Below are 23,578 nucleotides of genomic sequence, written 5' to 3'. Positions count from 1 at the left end.
ATACAGTTTTAATCTCCATAGCTTCATAATAAGTCCATTATCTGATAAGGCAAGTCCTTTTTATTGTTCAGCGGTGCTTTAGCTATTCTAAGCTTTGCCCATCCATGGAAATTTTAGAATCTGCCTACCAAGTTCCCTGGAAAATTCTGTTGGGAGTTTTCTTCCTTTTTTTATTGTGTTAAAATACACATAACGTAAAATTTACCAACTTATTTAAATGTACAGCTCATTGGTATTAAGTATTCACATTCACATTTATGCAGCCATCACCACCATCTATATTTCCAGTCTCCTGTAAATCTGAAACTCTATATCTATCAAATAATGACTCCCCATTCTCCTCTTCACCAGCCCCTGGCAACCACCATTATAGTTTCTAGCTTTATGATTTTGGCTACTGTAAGAACCTCGTATAAGTGGAATCACGCAGTATTTGTCTTTTTGTGATTGGCTTATTTCACTTAGCATAATGTCCTCGAGGTTCACTCATGTTGTAGCATATTGAGGAATTTCTTTTTAAGGCTGAATTATATTCCACTGTATGAGTACACTATATTTTGGTAATTCATTCATTGGTCAACTTGGGTTGCTTCCATGTTTTAGCTATTGTGAATAATGCTGCTATGATCATGGATATACAAATATTTCTTTGAGACCCTGCTTTCAATTCTTTTGGGTTTATACCCAGAAATGGAATTGCTGGATCATGTGGTAGTTCTGGGTTTTTTGAGGAACTTCAGTACTGTTTTCCACAGTGGCTATACCATTTTGCATTCTTATCAACAGTGCAGAAGGGTTCCAGTTTCTCCACATCCTCACCAACACTTGTTGTTTTCTGGGTTTTTTTTTTTTTTTATAGTAGCCATGCTAGTAAGTGTGAGGTAGTATTGCATTGTAGTTTTGATTTGTATTTCCATAGTGGTTAGTGATGTTGAGCGTCTTGTCATGTGTTTATTGGCCATTAATATATCTTCTTTGGAAAAATGTCTCTTTGAGTCCTTTGCCCATTTTTGAATTGGGTTGTTTTTGTTGTTGTTGAGTTTTAGGAGTTCTCTGTTATTCTAAATATTAATCCCTTAACAGGTATATGATTTTCAAATATCTCCCCCATTCTGTAGGTTGCCTTTTTGCTCTATGGATAGTGTCTTTTATGTACAATTTTAAAAATTTTTCATGAAGTCCAGTTTGTATTTTCTTTTGTTGCCAGTTCCTTTGGGTCATTGGATTTGACAGTGATTTCTTGGATATGTTATGAAGCTTTATTCCTATGATTTCTTCTCAGAGTTTTATTGTTTTACATTTAGGTCCAACTGCATTCTTTTGTATGCAAATATTCAGTTTTCCCAACACCATTTGTTGAAAAGACTGTCCTTTCCCCATTGAATGTTCTTGGCACCCTTGTCAAAAATCATTTGACCGTATATGTGAGGATTTACTTCTGGGCCCTGTTTTATTCCATTGGTCTTTATGTCTGTCTTTATGCCAATACCACACATTTGATTACTGTAGCTTTGTAGGAAGGTTTGAAATTGAAATGTTTTTTGTTCTTTTTCAAGATGATTTGGGGTCCCTTGAGATTCCATATGAATTTTAGGATGGGTTTTTCTATTTATATAAAAGATATCATTGGGATTTTGTTAAGGATTGCATTGAATCTGTAGATTGCTTTGGGTAGTATTGACATTTTAACAATATTAAGTCTTCTAAATCATGAACGTGGGATGTGTTCCCATTTATGTCTTTTTAAATTTATTTCAGCAGTGTTTTGTAGTTTTCATTGTACAAGTCTTTCACCTCTTTGGTTAAGTTAAATCCTAAGTAGTTTATTCTTTCTGATGCTGTTGTAAATGGAATAGTTTTTGTAATTCCCTTTACAGATTGTTCATTGTTTGTGTATCTGTTGGGATTTTAATTGCATTGTATCAAGTTGGGGGAATTGACATCTTTTTTGTTCACATCCCCACCTTCCCACAGCCATTTCCCTCCTTTGTCCCATTCTTTGCTCTAGGTAGTTGGCCCCTAGGGACTACATCACCCAGGGTCCCTTGCCTGTTGGGTTCCTGATGGGTTTGGCCAATGAGATCAGGTTTTTTGTTTTTTTGTTTTTTTTTTTCCTGCTCCCTGCTCTATTTCTACACTGGGTTTTTGACTGTAGCTAAGTTCCCTTCAGAGCTAAAACTCCTACAGGGCAGCCAATCTTCCATGGTGACTTAACTGGACTCCTAACTTAATTTCCTCCCCAGGTCCTTTTGGACCTAGGCATGGTTATGGATCCCTAGTGTTGCTAGTCTGAGTGCTGTACTATTCATTGTTGAGACCATTAAGTCTGCTCACACCTTTGTGAGTAGTCCTTTCATTAAATTCTTTATTTTAACCATCTGGGATGAATTCTGCTTTATGCTAGGATCCTGAGAGTTACAGTGTCATGTTTAAAATTATATTTTCTATTATTGTTGTGGTTGATATTCTTATCACTCTCTTATTAATGCTATAATATGTCTGTTTAGAGTCTTTGGAGTTTTCTCCACTAACAACCACATCATCTGCAACTAAAGACAATTTTTTCTCCTATCTTTAGGCCTTTAATTTCCTTTTCTTGTCCTATTGCAATATCTAGGATCTCAAGTACAATGTTGAATAGTAGTGGTAATAGAATAATACTCCTAATGTTTCCCCATTTAGAATGATGTTTCTTTCTTTTTTTAATTTTTATTGGGGTATAGTTGCTTTACAATGTTGTGTTAGTTTTAGAATGATGTTTCTTAGAAGTTTTTTTCACAAATTACTTTTTTTTCACAATAACATTTAGGTAATGAAGTTCCCTTCCTAGTACTAAGTTTGTTTTTTTAATTATACACTTTCTTAATGTGTGTTAGGATGATCTATGATTTTTTCATTTTTACTCTGTTACTCTGAATGACATTGATAGCTTTTCTGATATTGTACCTGGAATACACTCAACCTAGGCATGGTCTGCTATGCTTTTGTCTACAGTTAGGTTCAGTTTGTTAATATTTTGTGTAAGTTTTTGCATTTATATCCGTGAGTGAAATGGGTGTATGATTTTTCTTTTTCATGCCTGCCTTAACTGATTTGTGGTATTAAATTTCAAAGAATGAGTTAGGTGGTATATCAGGCTGCTAAAACAGAATACCACAAATTGGGTAGCTTATGAACAGCAAATGATTTCTCATAGTTCTGGAGGCTGGAATTCAAGATAAGGGTGCCAACACGGTCAGGTGTGGGCTCTCTTCTGGGTCACAGACTTTTCATTGTATTATATCTTCACAAGGCAGAAGATGCTGGGGAGATCTGTAGGATCTTTTTTATAAGAGCACTAATCCCTCCATCCTTATGAACTAATCACCTCCTAAAAGCTCCACCTTCTAACACCATCACATTGGTGGTAATCACTTCTTTAAAAGTTTGGTAGAGCTCACGTGTAAATTGTCTGTGCCTGGTATTTTATTTGCAGGGAGATTTTTAATTGCAGCTTCAATTTCTTTAATAGTTACTGTATTATTCAAGTTCTCTACTTTTGGAGTCAGTTTTGGTAGTTTTTTTCTTTTTAATTTGTCATTATTATGTCAAATTTGTTGTATAAAATTGTCGGTAATGTTTTCTTATTATCTTTTTATCTTAGTTTTACTTGCAGTTTTGTCTTTTTTATTCTTAATGTGGTTTATTTGTGTCTTTATCTCTTTTTGTTGTTAAGTCTTGCAAGAGGTTTGTCCATTGTGCTATTCTTCAACCAACCAACATTTGAACTTGTTGAACCTCTTACTGTATATTTGTATTCTATTTCATTATTTCTGTTTCTGTCCTAATGTAGCCTATTGTTTTCATAACATTTAGTTCTAAGTATTTTTAATTTTTATTCTGGTTTTTTCTTTGATCTATGAGATATTTAGAAGTGTTTTTAATTTCAAAATATGAGGATTTTAATTCATATTTTTATTAAAGTATAATTATATTGTGGTCAGAGAATCTTATCTCTATGAAACTTACCCTTTTAAATTTATTGAGGATTGCTTTATGACGTAGTATATTGGCAGTTTTTATAAATTTTTTTATATACTTGAGGAGCTTGTCCTTTAATTATTACATGAAGAAGTCTATATTTGTTCATTGGATCCAGCTGGTTAATTTTATTTCCCAAACCTTTGGTTATGTCAATCTTGGCTGGCTTTTTATCTGCTTGGCCTGCCAATAATAAATAATTAGGTGGTTTTGTTAGTTTCTCCCAGAGGTTCTGTTGCTTTTATTTTATCTATAGTTGAGGTGATTTTATTAGGTTCATATGTGGTTGGAATTGTTATGTCTTCTTCATAAATTGGATCTTTTATCACTGTGTAGTAGGTCTCTCTCCATAATGATACTTTTAGTCTTAAGGTCTATGTATTTTATTTTACTAAAGCTATATCAGCTGCTTTTAGCTTTAGTATGCTGTTTTATCTTTTTTCATCTACTCATTTTAAACCTTTCTGTACTCTTATACTTTAGATATGTCTCTTATAATAGCACATAGCTGTTACTTTGATCAAATTTGACAATCTTTGACTTTTAAGTGGCAAGTTTATTCTAGTTGCCTTTGTTGTAATTATTGAAATAGTTGGACTCATTTCTACACTTTTTTTTATCTGTCATACTTTTTTGGGGCTTCTTTTTCCTCCTTTTTGACTTTTAAATAAATGACCCTCCCCCTTTTTTCTTCCTAACAAGGCAAAAAGTTTAGCACACTCTTAGGCCCTTGATTTTTTTCAACCCTCCCCCACCTGTATTGTTGATATTTTCTACAATTTTTTTTCAGGTCATTACAAATAGTCTGCCCCTCTGTATCTCTTGTAAGCACACGCTCTGCCTTTTAAGATAACAAACTTTACCAAGGTATTTGATCACTCATAATTTCCATAATTCTTACATCATCTTCTGAATTTGTTTCTCTTCTTATTTGAATATTTCTTCTAAAAGTTTTTTGATGTGAGTCTAATGGTGACTCTAATTTTGATGGTGAATCTAATTAAATCTGACATACCAGGTAGTTTTTTAAATGTTTTAAAGTAGTAGTTTTATAATATTTTGAATGCTTTTAAAATCTTATGTTCAAGGTTCATTCCTTCATTATGTTAAGAATGTCACTGCATTGTCTCCTTTCTCCTTACAGTCAGTCTGGCTGTTGGGAAAAGTCTGATGTCAGTCTGGGTTTTGCTCTTGGTAATATACTCTTCTTCTCTGGAAGTTATTAGAGTGTTGCCTTTGTTATTTGATTTTCTTAAATTTTACTATAATGTGTCTAGGATAAGCTTTTCCTCATCTGTCCTGTTGGCATTCAGTGAAATCGTCCTTTCATTCTATTACATTTGCGTTACATTTGGGGAAATTTTTCTTCATTACTCTGTTATGTTTTCAGATATTACTTCCTTCTCTCCAGTTTAATTTTTTTCTGGGGCTTCTATTATCTGGATGTTGCTCCTTCTACTTAGGGCCTCTACAGTTCTTAAAATATATTTTGGTATCTTATTCTCTTCCTCTTTTTTCCTGGGAGAGCCCTTTAATCTTACCTCCCAACTCATCGATTTCTCCTGTGTTGATATTACCATTTAACTTATTTCTTGTGTTCTTTATTTCACAATACTGTTTTTAATTACTACTTTCCCTTGTTCCCTTTTATAATGAAAAATTTTGTTTCATATTATCAATATCTTCTGTTATTTCTTTTATTGTATTTATGTTTATCTTACATTCTTGGTCTGTTTGATCATTTCTTTTCTATTGATATATAGAGAGGGTTGGGGGTGTTTTGGGTTTTTTTGTTTTGTTTTTGGTGGGGGAAGCACTGGTTGTACTTCTCAAGGGTCTCTTTAGTTTAGCCAGTAAGTTTGTTCCCCTGACGATATTAGCTATTCTATATGGCACTGCTTAATGGGAAGAGGTTTAAGGCCAGATCTTAGTCTTCAATAGGCCCAGTGAGCTCAAGATCCCAGAAAATCAGTTATTCACTCATGTTTGTAATCTCCCCACCAGTGACCAACCTGGCCACGTAGGACAGCGCAGGTTGTGTACTTGCATAACTCTGGGAGATTCTGTTGACTTAGAATATGATGAGAATGGCACCTCCTGGAGTGATGTAATATGACAGACCTTCACCTTCAAACCCTCAGAGAGAAGCAGATTTGGAAGGAGGCAGTTACTCTCCATTTTAATCCACCAGTCCTGGGGCTTTGGAGGGGAAGGGTGGAGGGATGAATCCCAGCAGTGCTTTGGCAGCTTCCCTGAGCTGACCTCCTAAGCTAGTTCTCTGGAGCTCTTACCACCAAATTCTTCAGGAAGGGGACAGCATTGATTGTTCTGAGGCATCAGTGGATGAGGGTAAGGAGAGAGCTTGAACTGCCTTGCTTTCCTTTAACTGCTTCCATTCTCTGCCAGTCTACTTCAACCCCAGGCTACACATCCCCTCCCCCATACCAGCTCAAAAGGACTGTCCATCTTCCTGTGAGTTTCTCGAGATTGTCTTTTTTTTTTAAGTTCCTGGATTCTGTGTTTATTCAGGGTTGATTTGGTAGAGGGAGCCAAAAACTACTACTAATTTTCCATATTGTCTAAGTCCCAGAGGAAGGTTCTTTTCTTTGTTTTTAAATCAACAACTTTTATTTTTAAACTTTCATTTTCTTACTACAAAAGCAATACATGTTTATTTCAGGTAAGCAAAAATAGTATCACTACTGCCCAACTGTAACCACTGTCAACATTTTGGTTTGGTGACCTTCCTGTCTTTTTTCTTTGCACCTAGTTTTCAACTACTGTTTTTAACCTGCCCTCTGGATTTAATGTGACATGTGTATTTCCCGACATCCTAACTTATTCTTTTACAGAGTCATTTTTAGTTGCATAATATTCCATCATCATTTAGACAAAGCATAATTTAGCCAGTTTTCTGTTGTTGGCCATCTGGATGTTTTCCTACATCCCTTTATTATGTATTGCTCACCGATTAACATCTTTGTAGATAACTGTTGTTCACATCCATGATTATTGTTTGGTTTGGTTTTTTGGTGTGTGTGTGTTTTTTTTTTTTTTTTGGTTTTATTTAGATTCCACATATAAGTGAGATTATACAGTATTTGTCTTCTCTGTCTGACTTATTTCATTTAGCATAATGCCCTCAAGGGCTATCCATGTTGTCACAAATGGCAAGATTTCCTTCTTTTTTATGGCTGAATGATATTCCATTACACACACACACACACACACACACACACACACACACACACCACATTTTCCTTATCCATTCATCCATTGATGGACAAATCTTGGTTATTATAAATAATGCTACAGTGAACATAGGGATGCATATATCTTTTCGAGTTAATGTTTTCACTCTCTTTGGATAAATACCCAAAACTGGAATTGCTGATCATATGGTTGTTCTGTTTTTAAGTTTTTAAGGAATTTCTGTGCTCTTTTCTATAGTGGCTACAGCAATTTACATTCCCACCAGCAGTGCACAGGGGTTCCCTTTTCTCCATATTCTTTCCAACACTTGTTTTTTCCTGTCTTTGTGATCATAGCCATTCTAACAAATGCGAAGTGATATCTCATTGTGATTTTGATTTGTATTTCCTTGATGATTAGTAATGTTGAGCACCTTTTCATACACCTATTGGCCATCTGTGTATCTTCTTTGGAAAAATCTCTATTCAGATCCTCTGCCAATTTTTTAATAGTTTTTTTTTTTAATGTTGAGTTGTATGAGTTCTTCTTATATTTTGGATATTAACCCTTTATCAGATGTGTCATTTGCAAATATCTTCTGCCATTCAGTAGGTGGACTTTTCATTTCGTTTGCTGTGTGGAAGCATTTTCATTTGATGTAGCCCCACTTATTTTTGCTTTTGTTGCCTTTGGTTTTGGTGTCCAATCCAAAACATCACCAAGACCAATGTCAAAGGGGCTTACTGCCTATTTCCTCTTAGGATTTTTATGGTTTCAGATCAAGATTTAATCCATTTTGAGTTAATTTTTGTGTATGGTATAATATAGTGGTCCAGTTTCATTCATTTGTACTTGGCTATGCAGTTTTCCCGGCACCATTTAGTGAAGAGACTGTCCTTGCCATTCTTGTCTCCTTTGTTGTAAATTAATTGACCGTATGTGCATGGCTTTATTTCTGGGCTCTCTATTCTGTTCCATTGATCCGTGTGTCTTTTTTTATGCCAATACCATACTGTTTTGATTGCTATAGCTTTGTAATATGGTTTGAAATCAGCGAGCATGATGCTTCCAGCTTTGTTCTCCTTTCTCAAGATTGCTTTGACTATTGAGAGTCTTCTATGGTTCCATACATATTTTAAGATTGTTTGTTCTATATCTGTGAAAAATGCCATTGGAATTTTGATAGGGATTGCATTGAATCTGGAGATTGCTTTGGGTAGTATGGGACATTTTAACAATATTAATTATTCTAATCTATGAACAGAGAATATCTTTCCATTTATCAATATTTGTGTTGTCTTCAGTTTCTTTCATCAGCGTGTTACGGTTTTCAGTTTACAAGTCTTTCACCTCCTTGGTTAAATTGATTCCTAGGTATTTTATTCTTTTTGATGCAATTGTTTTCTTAATTTCTGTTTCTGATAATTTGTTATTAGTGTATGAAAATGAAATGAATTTTTGCATATTAATTTTGTATCCTACAACTGTACTGAATTTGTTGATTAGTTCTAATGGTTTTTCGGTGGAGTCTTTGGAGTTTTCTGTGTATAGTATCATCTGCAAATAGTGACAGTTTTACCTCCTCCTTTCTGATTTGGATGCCTTTTATTTTTCTTTTCCATTTGCTGTGGCTTGGACTTCCAATACTATGTTGAATAAAAGTGGCACAAGTGACCATCCTTCTCTTTTTCCTGATCTTAGAGGAAAAGCATGTAGCTTTTCACTGTTGTGTAAGATGTTAGCTGTGGGCTTGTCATATATGGCCTCTATTATGCTGAGGATCATTCCTTCTTATACCCACTTTGTTGAGAGTTTTTAATCATGAACTGACGTTGAATTTTATAAAATGCTTTCTCTGGATCTGTGGAGATGATCATATGATTTTTATTCTTCAGTTTGTTAATGTGGTGTATTACATTGATTGATTTGTGGATGTTGAGCCATCCTTGCATCCCTGAAATAGATCCTATTTGATCATGGTGTATGATCCTTTTAATGTGTTGTTGAATTTGGTTTCCTAATAATATTTTGTTGAGGGTTTTTGCATCTAGGTTTATCTAACTCTGATTTTTGAAAGAGTCATCTTCTGTTATCTCTGTCCTTTCTTCTTCCTCTTTCACTCTTCTGTTGGGTTGGCCAAAAAGTTCATTTGGGTTTCTCTGTAACATCTCACAAAAACCTGAATCTCCTCCCTCTTGCATCTCCCTCCCACCCTCCCTATCCCACCCCTCTAGGTGGTCACAAAGCACTGAGCTGATCTCCCTGTGCTATGTGGCTGCTGCCCACTAGCTATCTATTTTACATTTGGTAGTATATTTAAGTCCATGCCACTCTCTCACTTCGTCCCAGCTTACCCTTCCCCCTCCCCGTATCACAGAATTCTTTTAAAATGTTTGCTGATTCTTTTTATATATATATTTTTATTTTTATTTTTGGCTGCATTGGGTCTTCATTGCTGCATGTGGGCTTTCTCCAGTTGTGGCGAGTGGGGGCTACTCATCGTTGTGGTACATGGGCTTCTTATTGCGGTGGCTTCTGTTGTTGTGGAACATGGGCTCTAGGCGTGCAGGCTTCAGTAGTTGTGGCTCGTGCGCTCTAAAGTGCAGGCTCAGTAGTTGTGGCGCACGGGCTTAGTTGCTCCACGGCATGTGGGATCTTCCCGGACCAGGGCTCAAAACCATGTCCCCTGCATTGGCAGGCAGATTCTTAACCACTGCACCACCAGGGAAGCCTATATTTACTGATTCTTAGCTGTGTACTCATTTCAGTGTCCCAGGCTTCTGTTGGCCTGGCTCTCAGGGCTATATCTGTTTATGCTGGTTGCCCCTGAGTTTGTGGAGAAGGGAAGTGAAGTTCTTCTGGACTCCAGGGTTCCCGTCTCCTGAGTATCTTCAGCTACTCAGGGCTGCCCCCACCCCCTTCAGCTCGCTTAAGTACCGTAGCCTTGGGGTAAAAGCTGCTGCCTTCCTCCTGCTCACAGGCATGGGAGGGCGACCAGCCGTACCCAGCTCATCCATATATAGTTCCCCAGACAGGCAACCTCCTTGACAGGCCCAGGGCCCCTCCTGCTCCTCGCCTAGGTGACTGCTAAGCTGGGTGCAGCCAGTTACCCTCCCACTTTGTATAGAACCGTCTCCTGTGTGCACTTTGGGCTCTGGTCTCCTTGATCCATGTGATCCCATCTGCACTCTAGCAAAGTGAGCACTCGGTGTTTGATCTTTTGGTTATTTCTTATTCTTTTTTTTTTTTGGCGGTACGCGGGCCTCTCACTGTTGTGGCCTCTCCTGTTGTGGAGCACAGGCTCCGGACGCGCAGGCTCAGTGGCCATGGCTCACGGGCCTAGCCGCTCCGCGGCATGTGGGGTTTTCCCGGACCGGGACACGAACCCGTGTCCCCTGCATTGGCAGGCAGACTCTCAACCACTGCGCCACCAGAGAAGCCCTATTTCTTATTCTTATATTTCTTATTAAGCTAAGCCTGGTTAATAGAGGTCCACAGAGAGCCCCTTTTCCATCCATCTTATTTGGCCCAGAGTTTCTCCTTCCAGCCCTTCTCCTGGCCCCACCAAGAGCAAGAAGGCTCATACCCCTTCCTGTTCTCTCTCCAGCACAGATCCACCAGCTGGAAGGGCTGAGGACCATTGGCATCACCACCAACGGCATCAACCTAGCCCGGCTGCTGCCTCAGCTTCAGAAAGCTGGTCTCAGTACCATCAACATCAGCCTGGACACGCTGGTACCAGCCAAGTTTGAGTTCATCGTCCGCAGGAAAGGTGATCAGATGGGGTTCACGGTGGACGGTGACCCTCCCAGGCCCTTGTAGCTGGGGAGCTGTGGCTGGTGCAAGGGGCCTGGTCTCCCTCTCGGTGTCTGGGCTATAGCTAAGCCTAGGCATTTACACCTCGCCCCTCAGTCTTGCTAAAGGTCCCTCGTCTCTGTAGCCACACTCTTGGGGACATTTTGGGATCGGATGCTAATGAGCTGTGGTGACCAGCCTCCCCCTACCCTGCCCCCAGTTTGCCCAGGACTGAGAGGGTTTCAAGGACACAGGACATTCCGTTTTAAAACCAAGACAGTCCCTGACAAACGGAGACAAGTTGGTTACCCTATAGTGAGTTCTGAGGAAATGTGGGGCAGCCTGGGGTGAAAGCAGCTGCCCTGGGGTTCCAGGGACAGGGCCAGCACTGCCAGCTGAGGGCCCCCCAGCACCTAAGGATGCTCCCTGAGCCCATCCTGTTGTAAGCCTCTTCCTTCATCCCCTGCAGCAAGCACACCCACAGCCTCCTCCTGCCAGGCTCCATCAGAGAGGGTGGCAGTGGGGAGTGGAGGGGCCCGAGCCCCGGGTCTCACTAGGCCAGCGCCCACCATCCGTGGGCCCCAGGTTGGGATGGGAGGTTCTGCACAGGCTCAGATGCCCTTTGATCTGGGGAGGGTGGTGCACTACTGAGACCTCTCTGGAGGATCATAGAGATGCCAGGGAGACCCAGCTCTCCCTCTGCTTCTCTGGAAACAGCCTCCAGCTCTCAGCCCCACCTCCTCTTTCCCCCCTCCCCCAGCGTGTGACTTCCTGTTTATATCTGGCAGTGTGCTGAGGAAATGCTTGGCGGGGGAGTGTCTTTGCCCTCTAAAGGCTGCTCCGGGCGCTGTGGAGGGGACAGACGCACAGGACACTGTCCTGCCTTACAGGCTACGAAGGGCCGAAAGGTGTGACGCCGCGGAACCACCTTTGCTTGTCTTGTGTTGCCAGTTCAAGCACTTCAGAGCGGAAGAGAGAACTCTCTCTAGGGCTCTCTCTCCCAGCAGGGGGAGACTGGGAGGGCTTCAAGGAGGAGGCATTCATGCTGGCCCTTGAGGAACGGGGTGTTCAGATCAAGGGAGCTTACTCTGAGGAGGAATGTCAGTCGGGAACCGCAGGGGCTCTGAGGTGGGAAAGTGGAAGGTATAACCGTGAGCTTTACCCACAGAAGCCCCCGCCCCACTTCCCCATGCCCCCTGCCTCCTTGACTCCTTCCTGGAATGAGGATCGGAGACAGTAGATCCTGATGCCAGACCTGCCTTCCCATTCCTATCCCTGTGTCCCCTGCCTGCTTTTGGAGGGAGAGGGCTTGACAGAAGAGAGAACTTCTAGATTATCCTAACGGCATCTGTATAAAAGCTGTACAGTCTTTTCTTTTTGCCGTCTCTTTCTGCTGTCTTACCCTGAAAATGCTGCAAGGAAACCGTGGAGGCTGGCTGGGGGTGGGGGAGGGGCCGGCATGCCGGAGGCGCTCACATGTTTGGGTACATTGAGTGAGCTGGGGTGGGGAGGAGAAGCCAGCCTGGGATCACATTTACTGCACTAACCACAGAGATAGGAGAGAGCCACGTGCACGGGAATCGCTCACCAGCCCTGGCCCAGCACCTACACTTGGTAGGTGCTCGGTGAGAATATGAAGAGTGGGTGAACAGAGGGACTGGTGAAGAGCAGGTGCCGGTAGGGAGTTGGGGATCCTGCCTTCTGTGCGAGACCCCCAGCTGAGCACTGCCTGTCTCTGGACCTCGGTTTCCTCGTCTGGACTATGAGAGGGTTCACCTAGATCAGGGTCCACGCACTACAGCCCACCAGCCAACTCCAGCCCCCTGCCTGGTTGGTTTTTCTTAACAGCCTTCGAGCCAAGAATGGATTTTGCAGATAACATTTGCAATGAATTTAATGGTAGGGAACATTAACCATGAATACCAATTAAGCCACATATTTTCCCTGCAAAAAGAATTCCACTCTTTCATTCTATTCTAGAGTGGTGTTACAAATATTATACTCAATTATTACCATATTCTGAATTTAGTCAATAAAATCTTTATGATGTATATCTACATAATATCCTCAATTTTGCCTCTTGGCCTCCAGAGCCTGAAATATTTACTATCTGGTCCCCAGACTCGGCGGTCTCCGAGGTTCCTTGTGGCTCTGGTGCTTTCTATGGGTGTGAGGACGTGGGGGAGAGGAAGGCAGTGCCTGGACCCTGTTCCTCTCCCTCCCCACAGGCTTCCGCAAGGTCATGGAGGGCATCCACAAGGCCATTGAGCTGGGCTACAGTCCTGTGAAGGTGAGGACTTCCTGGCCCCAAGACAGGCCCCAGCCCTGGCCAGTGCACCTGCGGTGTACCCCTCACCACTTCCTGGCCCGCTCCATCCAGCCCTGCCCCCCACTCCCCACAAGGGAGGGGAGAAAAACAGTGACCCATGGAATCTTCCAACCCATGGAGAACTGGGGGAGGGACACAAGGAACGGGACCCTGGGTGGAGAGCCTAGGCAGGTGTCAGATCCCCGACAAGGGTCATCCCTGGAAAAGAACGCAGTGGGGATAGCCCTTGTGGTCCCCTTATCCCTGGACCAGGTGAACTGTGTGGTGATGCGAGGCCTGAATGAGGACGAACTCCTGGACTTCGTGGCCTTGACCGAGGGCCTTCCCCTGGACGTGCGCTTCATAGAGTACATGCCCTTTGACGGTCAGTGCTGCAGGGCGGGGTGGGTGGGGGAAGAGGAGGCCGGGCCTGTCGGCAGAGCTGGACCAGAGCCCTGCTGAGAGCACGGCGGGGGGCTCTCAAGAACCCTAGGAAAGGCTGAGGAGGGCAGACAAGGTCCGGCTGCCCCTGTGGGTGCTGCTGGCCCCGATACCGCTGTGTGTGTAGGAATTTCTCCGGGGATGATGGGGAGGGGCCTGGGCAGGCACCGGGGCTGCGATGGGGGTCGAAGGCTTCTCAGAGTGGGCGTGGCTGTGATTCCACCCACCCATTTCAGGCACCTTGTGCCTTCCTGGCCCGGTGGTGAACTGGTTCCTGGGCTGTGGGAGGGCGAACTTGAAGCCCCTGGGTCCCCGCAGCATGTGACTCAGTAGCTCCCACCCCCAATACAGGCAACAAGTGGAACTTCAAGAAGATGGTCAGCTACAAGGAGATGCTGGACACCCTCAGGCAGCAGTGGCCGGAGCTGGAGAAGCTGCCGGAGGAGGAATCCAGCACAGCCAAGGTTGGCGGGAGGGCAGGGATGGGGCCGGGAGAAAGGTGGTGCTTCCACCCTAGGATGGGAGAGCTGGCAGGGGCTGCTTTGGGGGTGGAGTCAGTGATGCAGGACAGTGCCTTTTAAGCAGGAAGTGTTACAGGGTCATCATAGCAGCCTCCCTGCTTCACTGATGCAGAAGCAGGCCCGACGTGGGGCAGGGATTAAGGAACTTATTGTAGGATGCACTGGATTGAGTGGTGGAGCGGGTGCTTGTCTGGCTCTTCCACGTGGCTGTCCCTGGCCGTGCTGCCCTCAGGTTCCTGCATCTTTAGTAGCCTTTGTTTTGGGCAGGCCAGGTGCAGGCGGAGAGCTCATGGGCTTCATACTGGAGTCTTCTGTTGTCCGAGGGCCTTGGGGGCTGCTTTCTTCAGGGCTCCTGGGGAGAGGGCCGAGAGGTAAGGGCTCTGATCTCAGGGAGAGAGCTGGCACTCAGCTGCCCATCCCCCTCCCCTCCACTGCTCACCCACAGACCTTTAAAATCCCTGGCTTCCGAGGCCGAGTCAGCTTCATCACGTCCATGTCTGAGCATTTCTGTGGGACCTGCAACCGCTTGCGAATCACAGCTGACGGGAACCTCAAGGTTAGTGTCCCCTTCCCCACGGGCACCCTTGTCCCCTCTGTGCTCTGTTTATGTCTTCCTGCCCGTGCCCCCTGATTGGAGGTGAGGCTAGCAGGGTACATGGGGTGATGGTGAGATAGCGTCAGATATGGGGGGATCGTGGGAGCAGCAGATCAAGGTGAACTCGTGGCTCCCATGGAACTGTCACCCTGGTTCCTTCCTTCCTTGGGTCCCTGGTTGATCAGGAGCCACTCTCCAGGACTCAGTGCTGTGGGAGGGCTGGGCGGGGATCGATGTGCCCTTTGCCCCCAGCCCCCACCCTGGTTGGCCCCTCCCACCAGGCCAGGGGTTCATTCCTGAGACCGGCATCCGTTACTCATATCTAATATCTCATCAGCACATGCTGTGTGTTCAGCCCTGGGGACAGCAGCGGGTGGAAGGGAGGCACGGACATGCCCATCTTCTGTGAGGCCACAGAGACTCCCTGTGAGACCAAACCAAGAGCTAATGGGTGGCAGCACGGGATTCTTCATCAAATGAGGGGCCGGACAGGCCTCTGGTGGTGACGCTGGAGAGAACGCACAGGGACCTCAGTGAGCCATAGAGACTGGGTGGGAGGAGGGGGGAGGAGTGGGGGGGGGTGGATGCGTTCATCCTGATTTGGCCAGGGCAGATTAAAGTCAGCTATGGGGAGGCCACCTCGTGGAGGGCTTGAGTGACCCCATGCAAGGTGCAGAGATGTGTCCTGTTGACAGGAGGACACTGGGCAGAGATTTTTTTTTGTTTTTGTTTTTTGGCGGTATGCAGGCCTCTCACCGCTGTGGCCTCTCCCATTGCGGAGCACAAGCTCCGGATGCACAGGCTCAGCGGCCATGGCTCACGGGCCCAGCCGCTCCGCGGCATGTGGGATCTTCCCGGACCGGGGCACGAACCCGTGTCCCCTGCATCAGCAGGCGGACTCTCAACCACTGCGCCACCAGGGAAGCCCTGGGCAGAGTTTTTATACAAGGTGGGGAGGCAGGATCCCTGATTCATGTTTTAGGAAGAATAACTCCCGGGTTGAATTTGGAAATAGAAAGACAGTTAGATGGCCACTTTGTGATGTTCCAGATACGTAAGAGTTAAGGTGAAGGTGGGAAGGAGGAGTGAAAGCACTTGGAGCTGCAGGTGTGGGTGGAGAGAGAGGCCCCCGGCTGTCTGGTCAGCTCTGGGACCTGCTTGGGATCGGGGGCGAGGGTGCTGGTGGGTGGGTTTGGACCGTCAGGCTGGACACCCGATAGGAACTGTGCAGCAGGTTGTTATAAAGCGAGGGGGTGTCCTGGGCTGGAGGCACAGGACTGAGTAGACGGTCGGTGATAACTGTGTCAGTCAGTCCCCTCCACCCCCCTGCGGGAAGTGGAGGGAGGATTCTAAGGAGAATGTGAGGAAGAGGCTGTTTATAGCGCAGGGTTAAGGGGGCCTGTAAGGGCACTGGATGAGCAGCAGCAAACTGCTGTCCCACGCCTGGGTGGAAGGGGCAGGGGAGGAGTTGTTGTCACTGGGCTCCCAGGAGAGCTGGAGCGGCCGCCCGGCTGGGGCTGTGATTGTGGACGGAAGCACCACTGCCGAGAAATGCCCGGCCTTTCTCTGCTCTCACCCTCTGACCTCCCATCAGCCACACCCAGGAGGAAGCCAGCAGGAGGGGGGCTCTTGTTGCAGAGAAGGGCAGAGAGTGGAACCTGGGTGCTGGTGGGGAGCGAGGAAGGGGGACTGACCAGCACGGGGAAGTGGGTGTGTCTTCCGCTTAGATCTCGTTCATATCTTCTCTGATGGTCTCTGCTTGTCAAACGTGCTTCTATGCCCACAGCACCCTGTACAGGGCTGACACTTGGTAGGTGCTTTGTGGGGCTTCATGGGAGGAAGTAGGTGTCCCACTTTCTGGGACTGCCCCATCCACCCCGAGCCCCCCAGAGCTCCCAGCCTCTCCCAGAATCAGGGGAGCATTGAGTCAAGTTGGAATGACCTCAGGATGCCATCTCCACCAGCCCTCTGCTGTTCAGCCCCCAGTCAGGGACCACAAACCAGAGCAGGGGCAGGCGGGCAGGGTCCAGGAGCAAAGGGACTGGAAGAGGCTGGAGGGGAAATGGGTGCACCTGCCAGGTCTGGAGGGGGCTGCCAGGACTCAGCTCCCACTGACTGGGGTCCGTTCTCATGGCAATGAAGAGGGCTTTCCATGGAATGTCTCAGGAGAACTTGTGGATCTAGATTTTGATGTGCTGTACCTGTTGGCAGTTATTTGGTTTTTTTCAAGAACGTGCCACGCACTGAAGGAAACATGACCGGAAGTCAGATGCAGGCCTTCGGGTGTCTGCTTTGCCTCCTGCCCTTCCAACCCCTCCGACTCCTCCACCTAGCACCTTCGGCCCCTCATTGCAGGAAGACCTGCTTTGAGTATGACCAGCCACGGGAGGCCTTCATGCCCAGCCCAGGGGGGCTCCAAGGATGGGGGCCAAGGCTCAGGATGAGGGGGGCCTGTTGGCCTCACCCGCAGTGTGACCTCTCCAGGTCTGCCTCTTTGGGAACTCAGAGGTATCTCTACGGGATCACCTGCGGGCGGGGGCCTCTGAGGAGGAGCTGCTGAGCATCATTGGGGCTGCCGTGGGCAGGAAGAAGCGGCAGCATGCAGGTAAGCGGGCGGGGAGGCCAGGCTGCGTGGTGAGGGGGCCGCTGTGAGCAGGAGGGAGGTCTGTAGTGAGCCAGTGGCACTCAGTGTGGTCCGTGCTCTCCATCACTTCTGCTGGACCTCTAGACTTGGGGTGCGGTGATGCTTCTCCTTCCCAGGGGAAGTTGGCAGAGCAGAGCCTGCACAGGACGGGGGACCCCACATTCTCTCGGGCTGTTTCATTGGATGGTGGAGAAAGAGGGGTGTCACTGCCCCTCTCTCATCCCTGACAGGGAGGGCAGGGTCCTGGCATCCACAAACTGTCATGGGCTCCATCATGGGAGACCTTGCAGTGTACGGCGGGGGTTTTTTGTCAGGGTGCGGTAGGTGAGTGCGTGTCCACGGGGCTGTCATACCGCTGTGTCCATCATCCGTTTCAGTGAACTCTTTTCCCTGCCCTCTTTCTCTCCCCGCCCTCTTTCTCTCCCCGCCCTCTTTCTCTCCCCGCTTCCCTCTCCATCCTCTCCCTCCCCATCCTTCCCTCGCCCCAGGCATGTTCAGTATTGCCCAGATGAAGAACCGGCCCATGATCCTCATCGGTGGGTGACCCATCAGTACGTAACCACTCACCCTTGTCACGGGGGGATCCCGTGGGGCGGGGCCCCTGCTGTAGGCGCCCCCCACCCTGATCCTGCACTTCATCCTGAGGTTCTCATCCTTCACCTTTTCCTACCCCTCCAAGCCTTTACTGTGGCTTTTCTTCCCTTCCCTGTCTCCCTCTTACTGCACAAGCCACAGAAACCATCGGTCTGTCTCACCAGAAATCAGGTTGGGGGGTCCTCCAGGTTTATGATCGCTGTTAGTTGTCCCCTGAAAATGGAGCTGCTGGGTAAGACAGAGATCTTGTCCTCGGCTTTAGAATCTCCCAGCTTGGATACAGTCACAGGCGTCCCTTCCCTTCTGTCCTGTGGGTCAATTCACGCACGTGTCCGGACCATTAGTGCCCGTTGGTCCTTGTGTTGTTACGCTTCTGTGTGGGCAGCGCTTAGGCAGCAAGCTAGGAGTGCTACTCAGCTTTCTAGGGAGGACACAGCCAGGATCTCAACTGCCTAATTCCTTAACTCCCGGGAACTTATGTGCCCAGGGCGTCTCTTATGTGCATAGGATGCTTCAAACAGAAACACCTTTTTATTGAGCCATATGTGGTCTCTAACCCTGGGGAACTAGCTGATCCACACAGAGCTTTGGGGATGCTGTTATCCCTCTGGCACATGCCCAGGCTAGAGCAGCGGAGGCCTCGCCCCCTTGGCCACAGCCAGATCTGGGCCCCTGAATTGTGCCCTAAGCAAGAGAAAGCAGTGAGAACAACCAGGGGAAGGGATTCTTTTCTCCAGCACTTGGAGCAGAGTGAGCCCTGAGGCATGTGGGCTGGAGTGGGCCAGAGACAGCCCAGGGACCACACCAGCCACCCAGAGAAGGAAGGTTGGCTCACCACAAAATGCCATCGGGAAGAAAACTGTATCACCTCTCTTCTGCCGTCACCTCCACCATCCTCATCCTCTTGTGTTGGGCCTTGACCCATGCTGACACGCCTTGATGGCAAGGAGTGGGGGATGCCTTGATAATTGTACCTCTGACACTGACAAGGTAGGGGGGCCAGAGCATAATGGAAAGCTGGAAGTTGGGAGGCCTAATTGCTTCAGAAGGAATAATACTCTCAAGGATATAGAGTAACTAAAGTGGGCTGATCTCTGTAAAACCAAGAGTTGCCTAGAACGGGGCCTCTTAGACTTGCACGTGCCTGTGAATCCCTTAGGGATCTTGTTATTTCAGATTCGGATTCGGGAGGTCCGGGCTGCATCTCTTAACAGTCCCCAGGTGGTGCTGGTGCTGCCGGTCCCTGGACCTCCCTTTGAGTAACAAGAGCCTACAAGGTCCCCAAGGCCCCTGGGACCATTCGAATCAGCCTGTTGCTTTGTGCATGCTTCTGATCTGCTTGAGACGCTGTTTAGATAGATTAAATATTTACCTTAGTATGTTGTCTATAAACTGTATGATTTCTATTAGCCCTTCCCGGAGAATGTGAAGATGAGAGTAACTAATTGGTAATTCAGGCTGAGGCCTCGCTATTGTTTTAAGAAAATGAAGGGATGGAGCAGTCATCTGATCGAGGCTTCGGTCTTCAGACCTTAGGTGTTTCTTAGGAGAACTTGGGCAACAGGAACGTTGTGAGGAGGGGAGCCCAGGTGGGAGCACCCACAGACCCCCCTGCAGGGCAGGCAGAGCCTGCGGGACCCTTGCCCTGTGTACCTCCTGGTGAGGGGGGCTGCACGCTTTTATTCCGGGGGCCCCTCTCTGTGTATCGTCTCTCTCTCTCCTTGCTGTGCTCTTCGCCCCTCATTCCACTTTCCCCAGTGTGAAAGGGAGAACTCGAGGTTTGGTAGGGAGAGGCTTGGGGAGGGAGGTGGGAAAAAGACCTACCTTTTGGACTGAGTCTTTCTTCTCTTTCCTTCTTCCTTCCAGAGTTATTTTTGATGCGCCAAGATTCCCCACCAGCCATTCCCAGCATCTCCTTCAGGGACTCCCTCCATGTTCAGGGTCTGAGACACAGAGTGAGTTTCTCCAGCCAGACGGTGACTTTGTGGAAAGGGGGCTGGCTCGCCCAGATCCCTCTCCTCGCCCAGCGGTGCCTGGGGTCTGGCCTCCCTCAGAGACATTACGGTTCCCACCTCGACTCAGATGCCAACCCAAAGTGCCTTAGCCCAGAGCCCCGGGCTCCTGCCACCCCGTCAGGACCTCTGCCCACCTCAGACCAACTGACCCACGTGGACAGGGAAGGACAGGCGGCTATGGTAGACGTGGGTGGGAAGCCAGACACAGAGCGGGTGGCCGTGGCCTCAGCCGTGGTCCTCCTGGGGCCTGTGGCCTACAAGCTCGTCCAGGAGAACCAGCTAAAGAAGGGAGACGCCCTGGTGGTGGCCCAGCTGGCAGGCGTCCAGGCGGCCAAGCTGACCAGCCAGCTGATCCCCCTGTGCCACCACGTGGCCCTGAGCCACGTCCAGGTGCAGCTGGAATTGGACAGCATGCGCCACGCCGTGGTGGTCCGGGCGTCTTGCCGGGCTCGGGGCCCCACTGGGGTGGAGATGGAGGCCCTGACCTCTGCTGCCGTGGCCGCCCTCACCCTGTATGACATGTGCAAGGCTGTCAGCAGGGACATCGTGTTGGCAGAGATCAAGCTCATCAGCAAGACCGGGGGTCAGCGGGGGGACTTCCATCGGACGTAGAGCTCCTGCCCCCTCTCACCCCTGGCCCAGCGAGGTCAAGAGATGGGATGCGATTTCAGCCGAGAGAAAGATGTCAAGTTCCTTTCATCCCGTCACCAGTTACTTTCAACCGGTAGGAACCCCAGGTCAGCCCACCCCTCTACTGCTCAATGACCTACACTGACCTGCGAGGTTTCCTTTCTTCCGAGAGGAAACCAGCAGGCCCGTCAGCCTTCCCGGACCCTAACTAAGGTCGTGGGAGGGGGCTGGCCGCAGCGAGCAAGGCTAGATAACCCCAAAATCACACTGAGTGACTTGTGGACTCTCTCCAACAGTCGAGCCCATAACCTCCCCTTCTCTCTCGGGTTTTCTCTTCTTCCTTCCCCGGGAGGGAACCAAGGGCTCCTAAGCAGGAGCCTCGTGGGCCACAGCCCTGAGGCCTCCTGACCAAGCACACCTCCCACACCTGCCCTGCACACGGCCCTTCCACCTGCACCCCTTCGTCCCGGGACACCAGGGGAAGAGGAGCGATGGAGCTTGCCTTCACCCGCACGGTGCACAAAATAAAGCCACGATGCCCATTTTGGGGATGCAAGAATGAGGACTGTGTCTGTGCTGAGGGCACCGAGCCGCTGTGATGGCAGGCCCACCCCTCAACCCAACGCCCCCTGGGGGAAGAGGAGGAGAGATGCTGGAAAAGCAAAGGGGCGTGTTCTCCGTGCACCCCCGCCGTCCCTGGGGGAGAAGGTAGGAGTGGAGTGGGAGGCCCAGAGATGCAGCATCTCCAGTAGCACTGTTAGGTAGGGGTGTCCAAAGCTCATCCCGTTGCCGGCTGGTAGAGGTCAGGGGGTGCAATTAGAGGCTCCTGTTTTTCACAACCCCAAACGCTGGATGCGCTTGCTGGGTTCTCTCAATGTGGGTAGGTGTCTCTAGTTCTAGCCTCAGTCCCCCCACTCTCCCGGCCCCCCGCCCGCCTTTCCTCCTGGCCCTGCACCCACGTGTGCTGGCAAATGTTTAACAACTAGCTCTTGGAAAAAAAAAAAAGGCCAATTTCCATGGTCTAAGTCCTCCCACCTTGGCCAATTTCAAGCTACCGTATGACGTGAACTGGCTTGCAGAATTCCTGAGGATGTAATAGTCAGGGCTCATAGAGCTGGTAGGATCTGCTTCCAACACACCATGGGCTATGCCGCTCCCCAGCACGCCTCACGTCCCCGTGTGGGAAGAAGGCACAAATTTCAAGGCAGGTTAGGTAGGGGTGGCACGGATTTAATATTTTTTAGTATTACAATATATTCTTATAAAAAAAGGTGCAGGCGAAAAGGACACTGCAGATTTTGTACATTAGCCTCATTTGTCGTCTGAAACAGCTGGTGAGAACAGCCTTGACGTGGAGGTGGTAGAGGTGGGGGGGGGATGGTCACGGCTCCCCCAGAGGGTGGAAAGAGGATGGGGTTGGGGAAGAGCCTGGACCATATCCTTCCCCATCCACCCGGAGAATTTTCTCCTCCCGCCACCCTAAACACGCCTCCCTTCCCTCACAGGGGAGGGGGAGCGGATGTTGCTGCTGAGAAGGGGACAGGTTGCATCAGATTAACTGAATTTTTACATTGTACACAAAATTAGCTGGAGAAGTGAACCCAAAGGTGGCAGGAAGGGCACCTGGCAACGACCAAAGGAACAAATACAACAGGCGTCAACATTGAGCACATCAGAGACCAACTCAGCCGTCTCCAAGGCACCAGCACTTCTTGCTGAGTCAGCCGTGATGGTCTGTGGTCCAAGGCACTGTTGGCGATCTGGCTACAGTGGCGTCTGGTGTCAGAGCCACTGGCCAGATCTAGAAAAATAATAAATAGAGAAAGCAAAATCTTTAGAGGTGAGAAGCCTGAGCCCTGGAACAAGCCATATACGTGTCCTCTGTAAACAGTTAAACCAAACTGTGCTTTTCTGTGGATCCAACGTGTCTCGAACGTCTTCCATATTCCTTCTTCCCTGGTGCGTATCCAGCCTTCCACGGTGGGTGGGAATGCCGGGGTTTGGGCAGGCCTGTTGGCTAGACGTGGAGCCCTCCCTATTCCCGGTCCCAGTGGGTGAGGTGGACCTCGGCCCGGCCAGTCTGGGGGAGGACCCTGCGAGGTCCCACCACAACCTTCCCATTGTCCCAACGCCGGCTTCTTCCAGCGGGTGCTTGTGGGTATCACACAGCTCTGCGGCCACTCTTCCTGGTAAGCCTTCACCTTCCCCTCACCTGGACTCCACGATGGCTGCTTCACACTGGTCCCGACCAGGCTTACACTTGCTCAGTCCCTCCCCCTTGAACCAACACACATGTTGGGCTCAGCAACCCTGTGTTTCTTCCCCTGCAGCTACTATGGTCCCACCCCCAGAAAAGATAGGCAGCTGAAGAGTGGGCCCAGCCCACCAGTCTGTCCACTGGCAATAACCCTGAGCTGGAGGAGGAGGTCAGAAGGTGAGAAACATAAAAGGGAAGGGCAGGGAGCCTGTGGATGTGGGGTTGCAGGGAGGGTCAGGCAGGCCTCACAGACACAGAGGATGAGGGGTTAACTCTGGAGGGTTGGAAGTGTATTAAAAATGAGCCTTGATGGAGTTCAGCTCACCTCTGTCCTTTTAGAAAATTTGTGTAGATACCAGCCATCATCCTGTCCCACAAGGACAGCTCCTGGTGGACAGAATGAAGGTGAGAACGGACAGGAGAACCAGAATGAAAGTCGGTTGAACCAAGTCGGGTCCCGGAGGTGGGGGTGGGTGGGACCCCCTCAGCTTTCCACCCTTGCCTGCTCTGGGCACCCCCCCCATCTGAATGCCCCTGAGGAGGTCCCCTTACTCCCTTAGAGGTGG

The 23,578-nt window shown here is 48.1% G+C and overlaps 1 protein-coding gene across 5 annotated transcripts in view; it reads left to right on the top strand.

The window, feature by feature from the left end:
- Positions 1 to 21,834, top strand: part of MOCS1 (molybdenum cofactor synthesis 1) — a 36,451-nt gene extending 14,617 nt beyond the window's left edge. For 2 of the 5 annotated variants that reach the window (XM_081247743.1, XM_081247745.1), the window contains exons 4-11: positions 10,820 to 10,984; positions 13,236 to 13,297; positions 13,589 to 13,700; positions 14,108 to 14,220; positions 14,723 to 14,833; positions 17,357 to 17,477; positions 18,005 to 18,052; positions 19,977 to 21,834. In XM_081247743.1, the coding sequence (XP_081103869.1) occupies positions 10,820 to 10,984; positions 13,236 to 13,297; positions 13,589 to 13,700; positions 14,108 to 14,220; positions 14,723 to 14,833; positions 17,357 to 17,477; positions 18,005 to 18,052; positions 19,977 to 20,737 (1,493 nt within the window). In that variant the 3' untranslated portion in view covers positions 20,738 to 21,834. Of the gene's footprint in view, positions 1 to 10,819; positions 10,985 to 13,235; positions 13,298 to 13,588; positions 13,701 to 14,107; positions 14,221 to 14,722; positions 14,834 to 17,356; positions 17,478 to 18,004; positions 18,068 to 19,976 lie in introns of all 5 variants that reach the window. The other 3 variants (XM_081247747.1, XM_081247746.1, XM_081247744.1) reach the window with 3 other exon arrangements.
- Positions 21,835 to 23,578: the final 1,744 nt, after the last annotated feature.

Source organism: Mesoplodon bidens, assembly GCF_964165515.1.
Source record: "Mesoplodon bidens genome assembly, chromosome: 10".
Classification (NCBI taxonomy): Eukaryota; Metazoa; Chordata; class Mammalia; order Artiodactyla; family Ziphiidae; genus Mesoplodon; species Mesoplodon bidens.
Note: the sequence above shows the minus strand (reverse complement) of the source record. Positions and strands in the feature narration are given on the sequence as shown.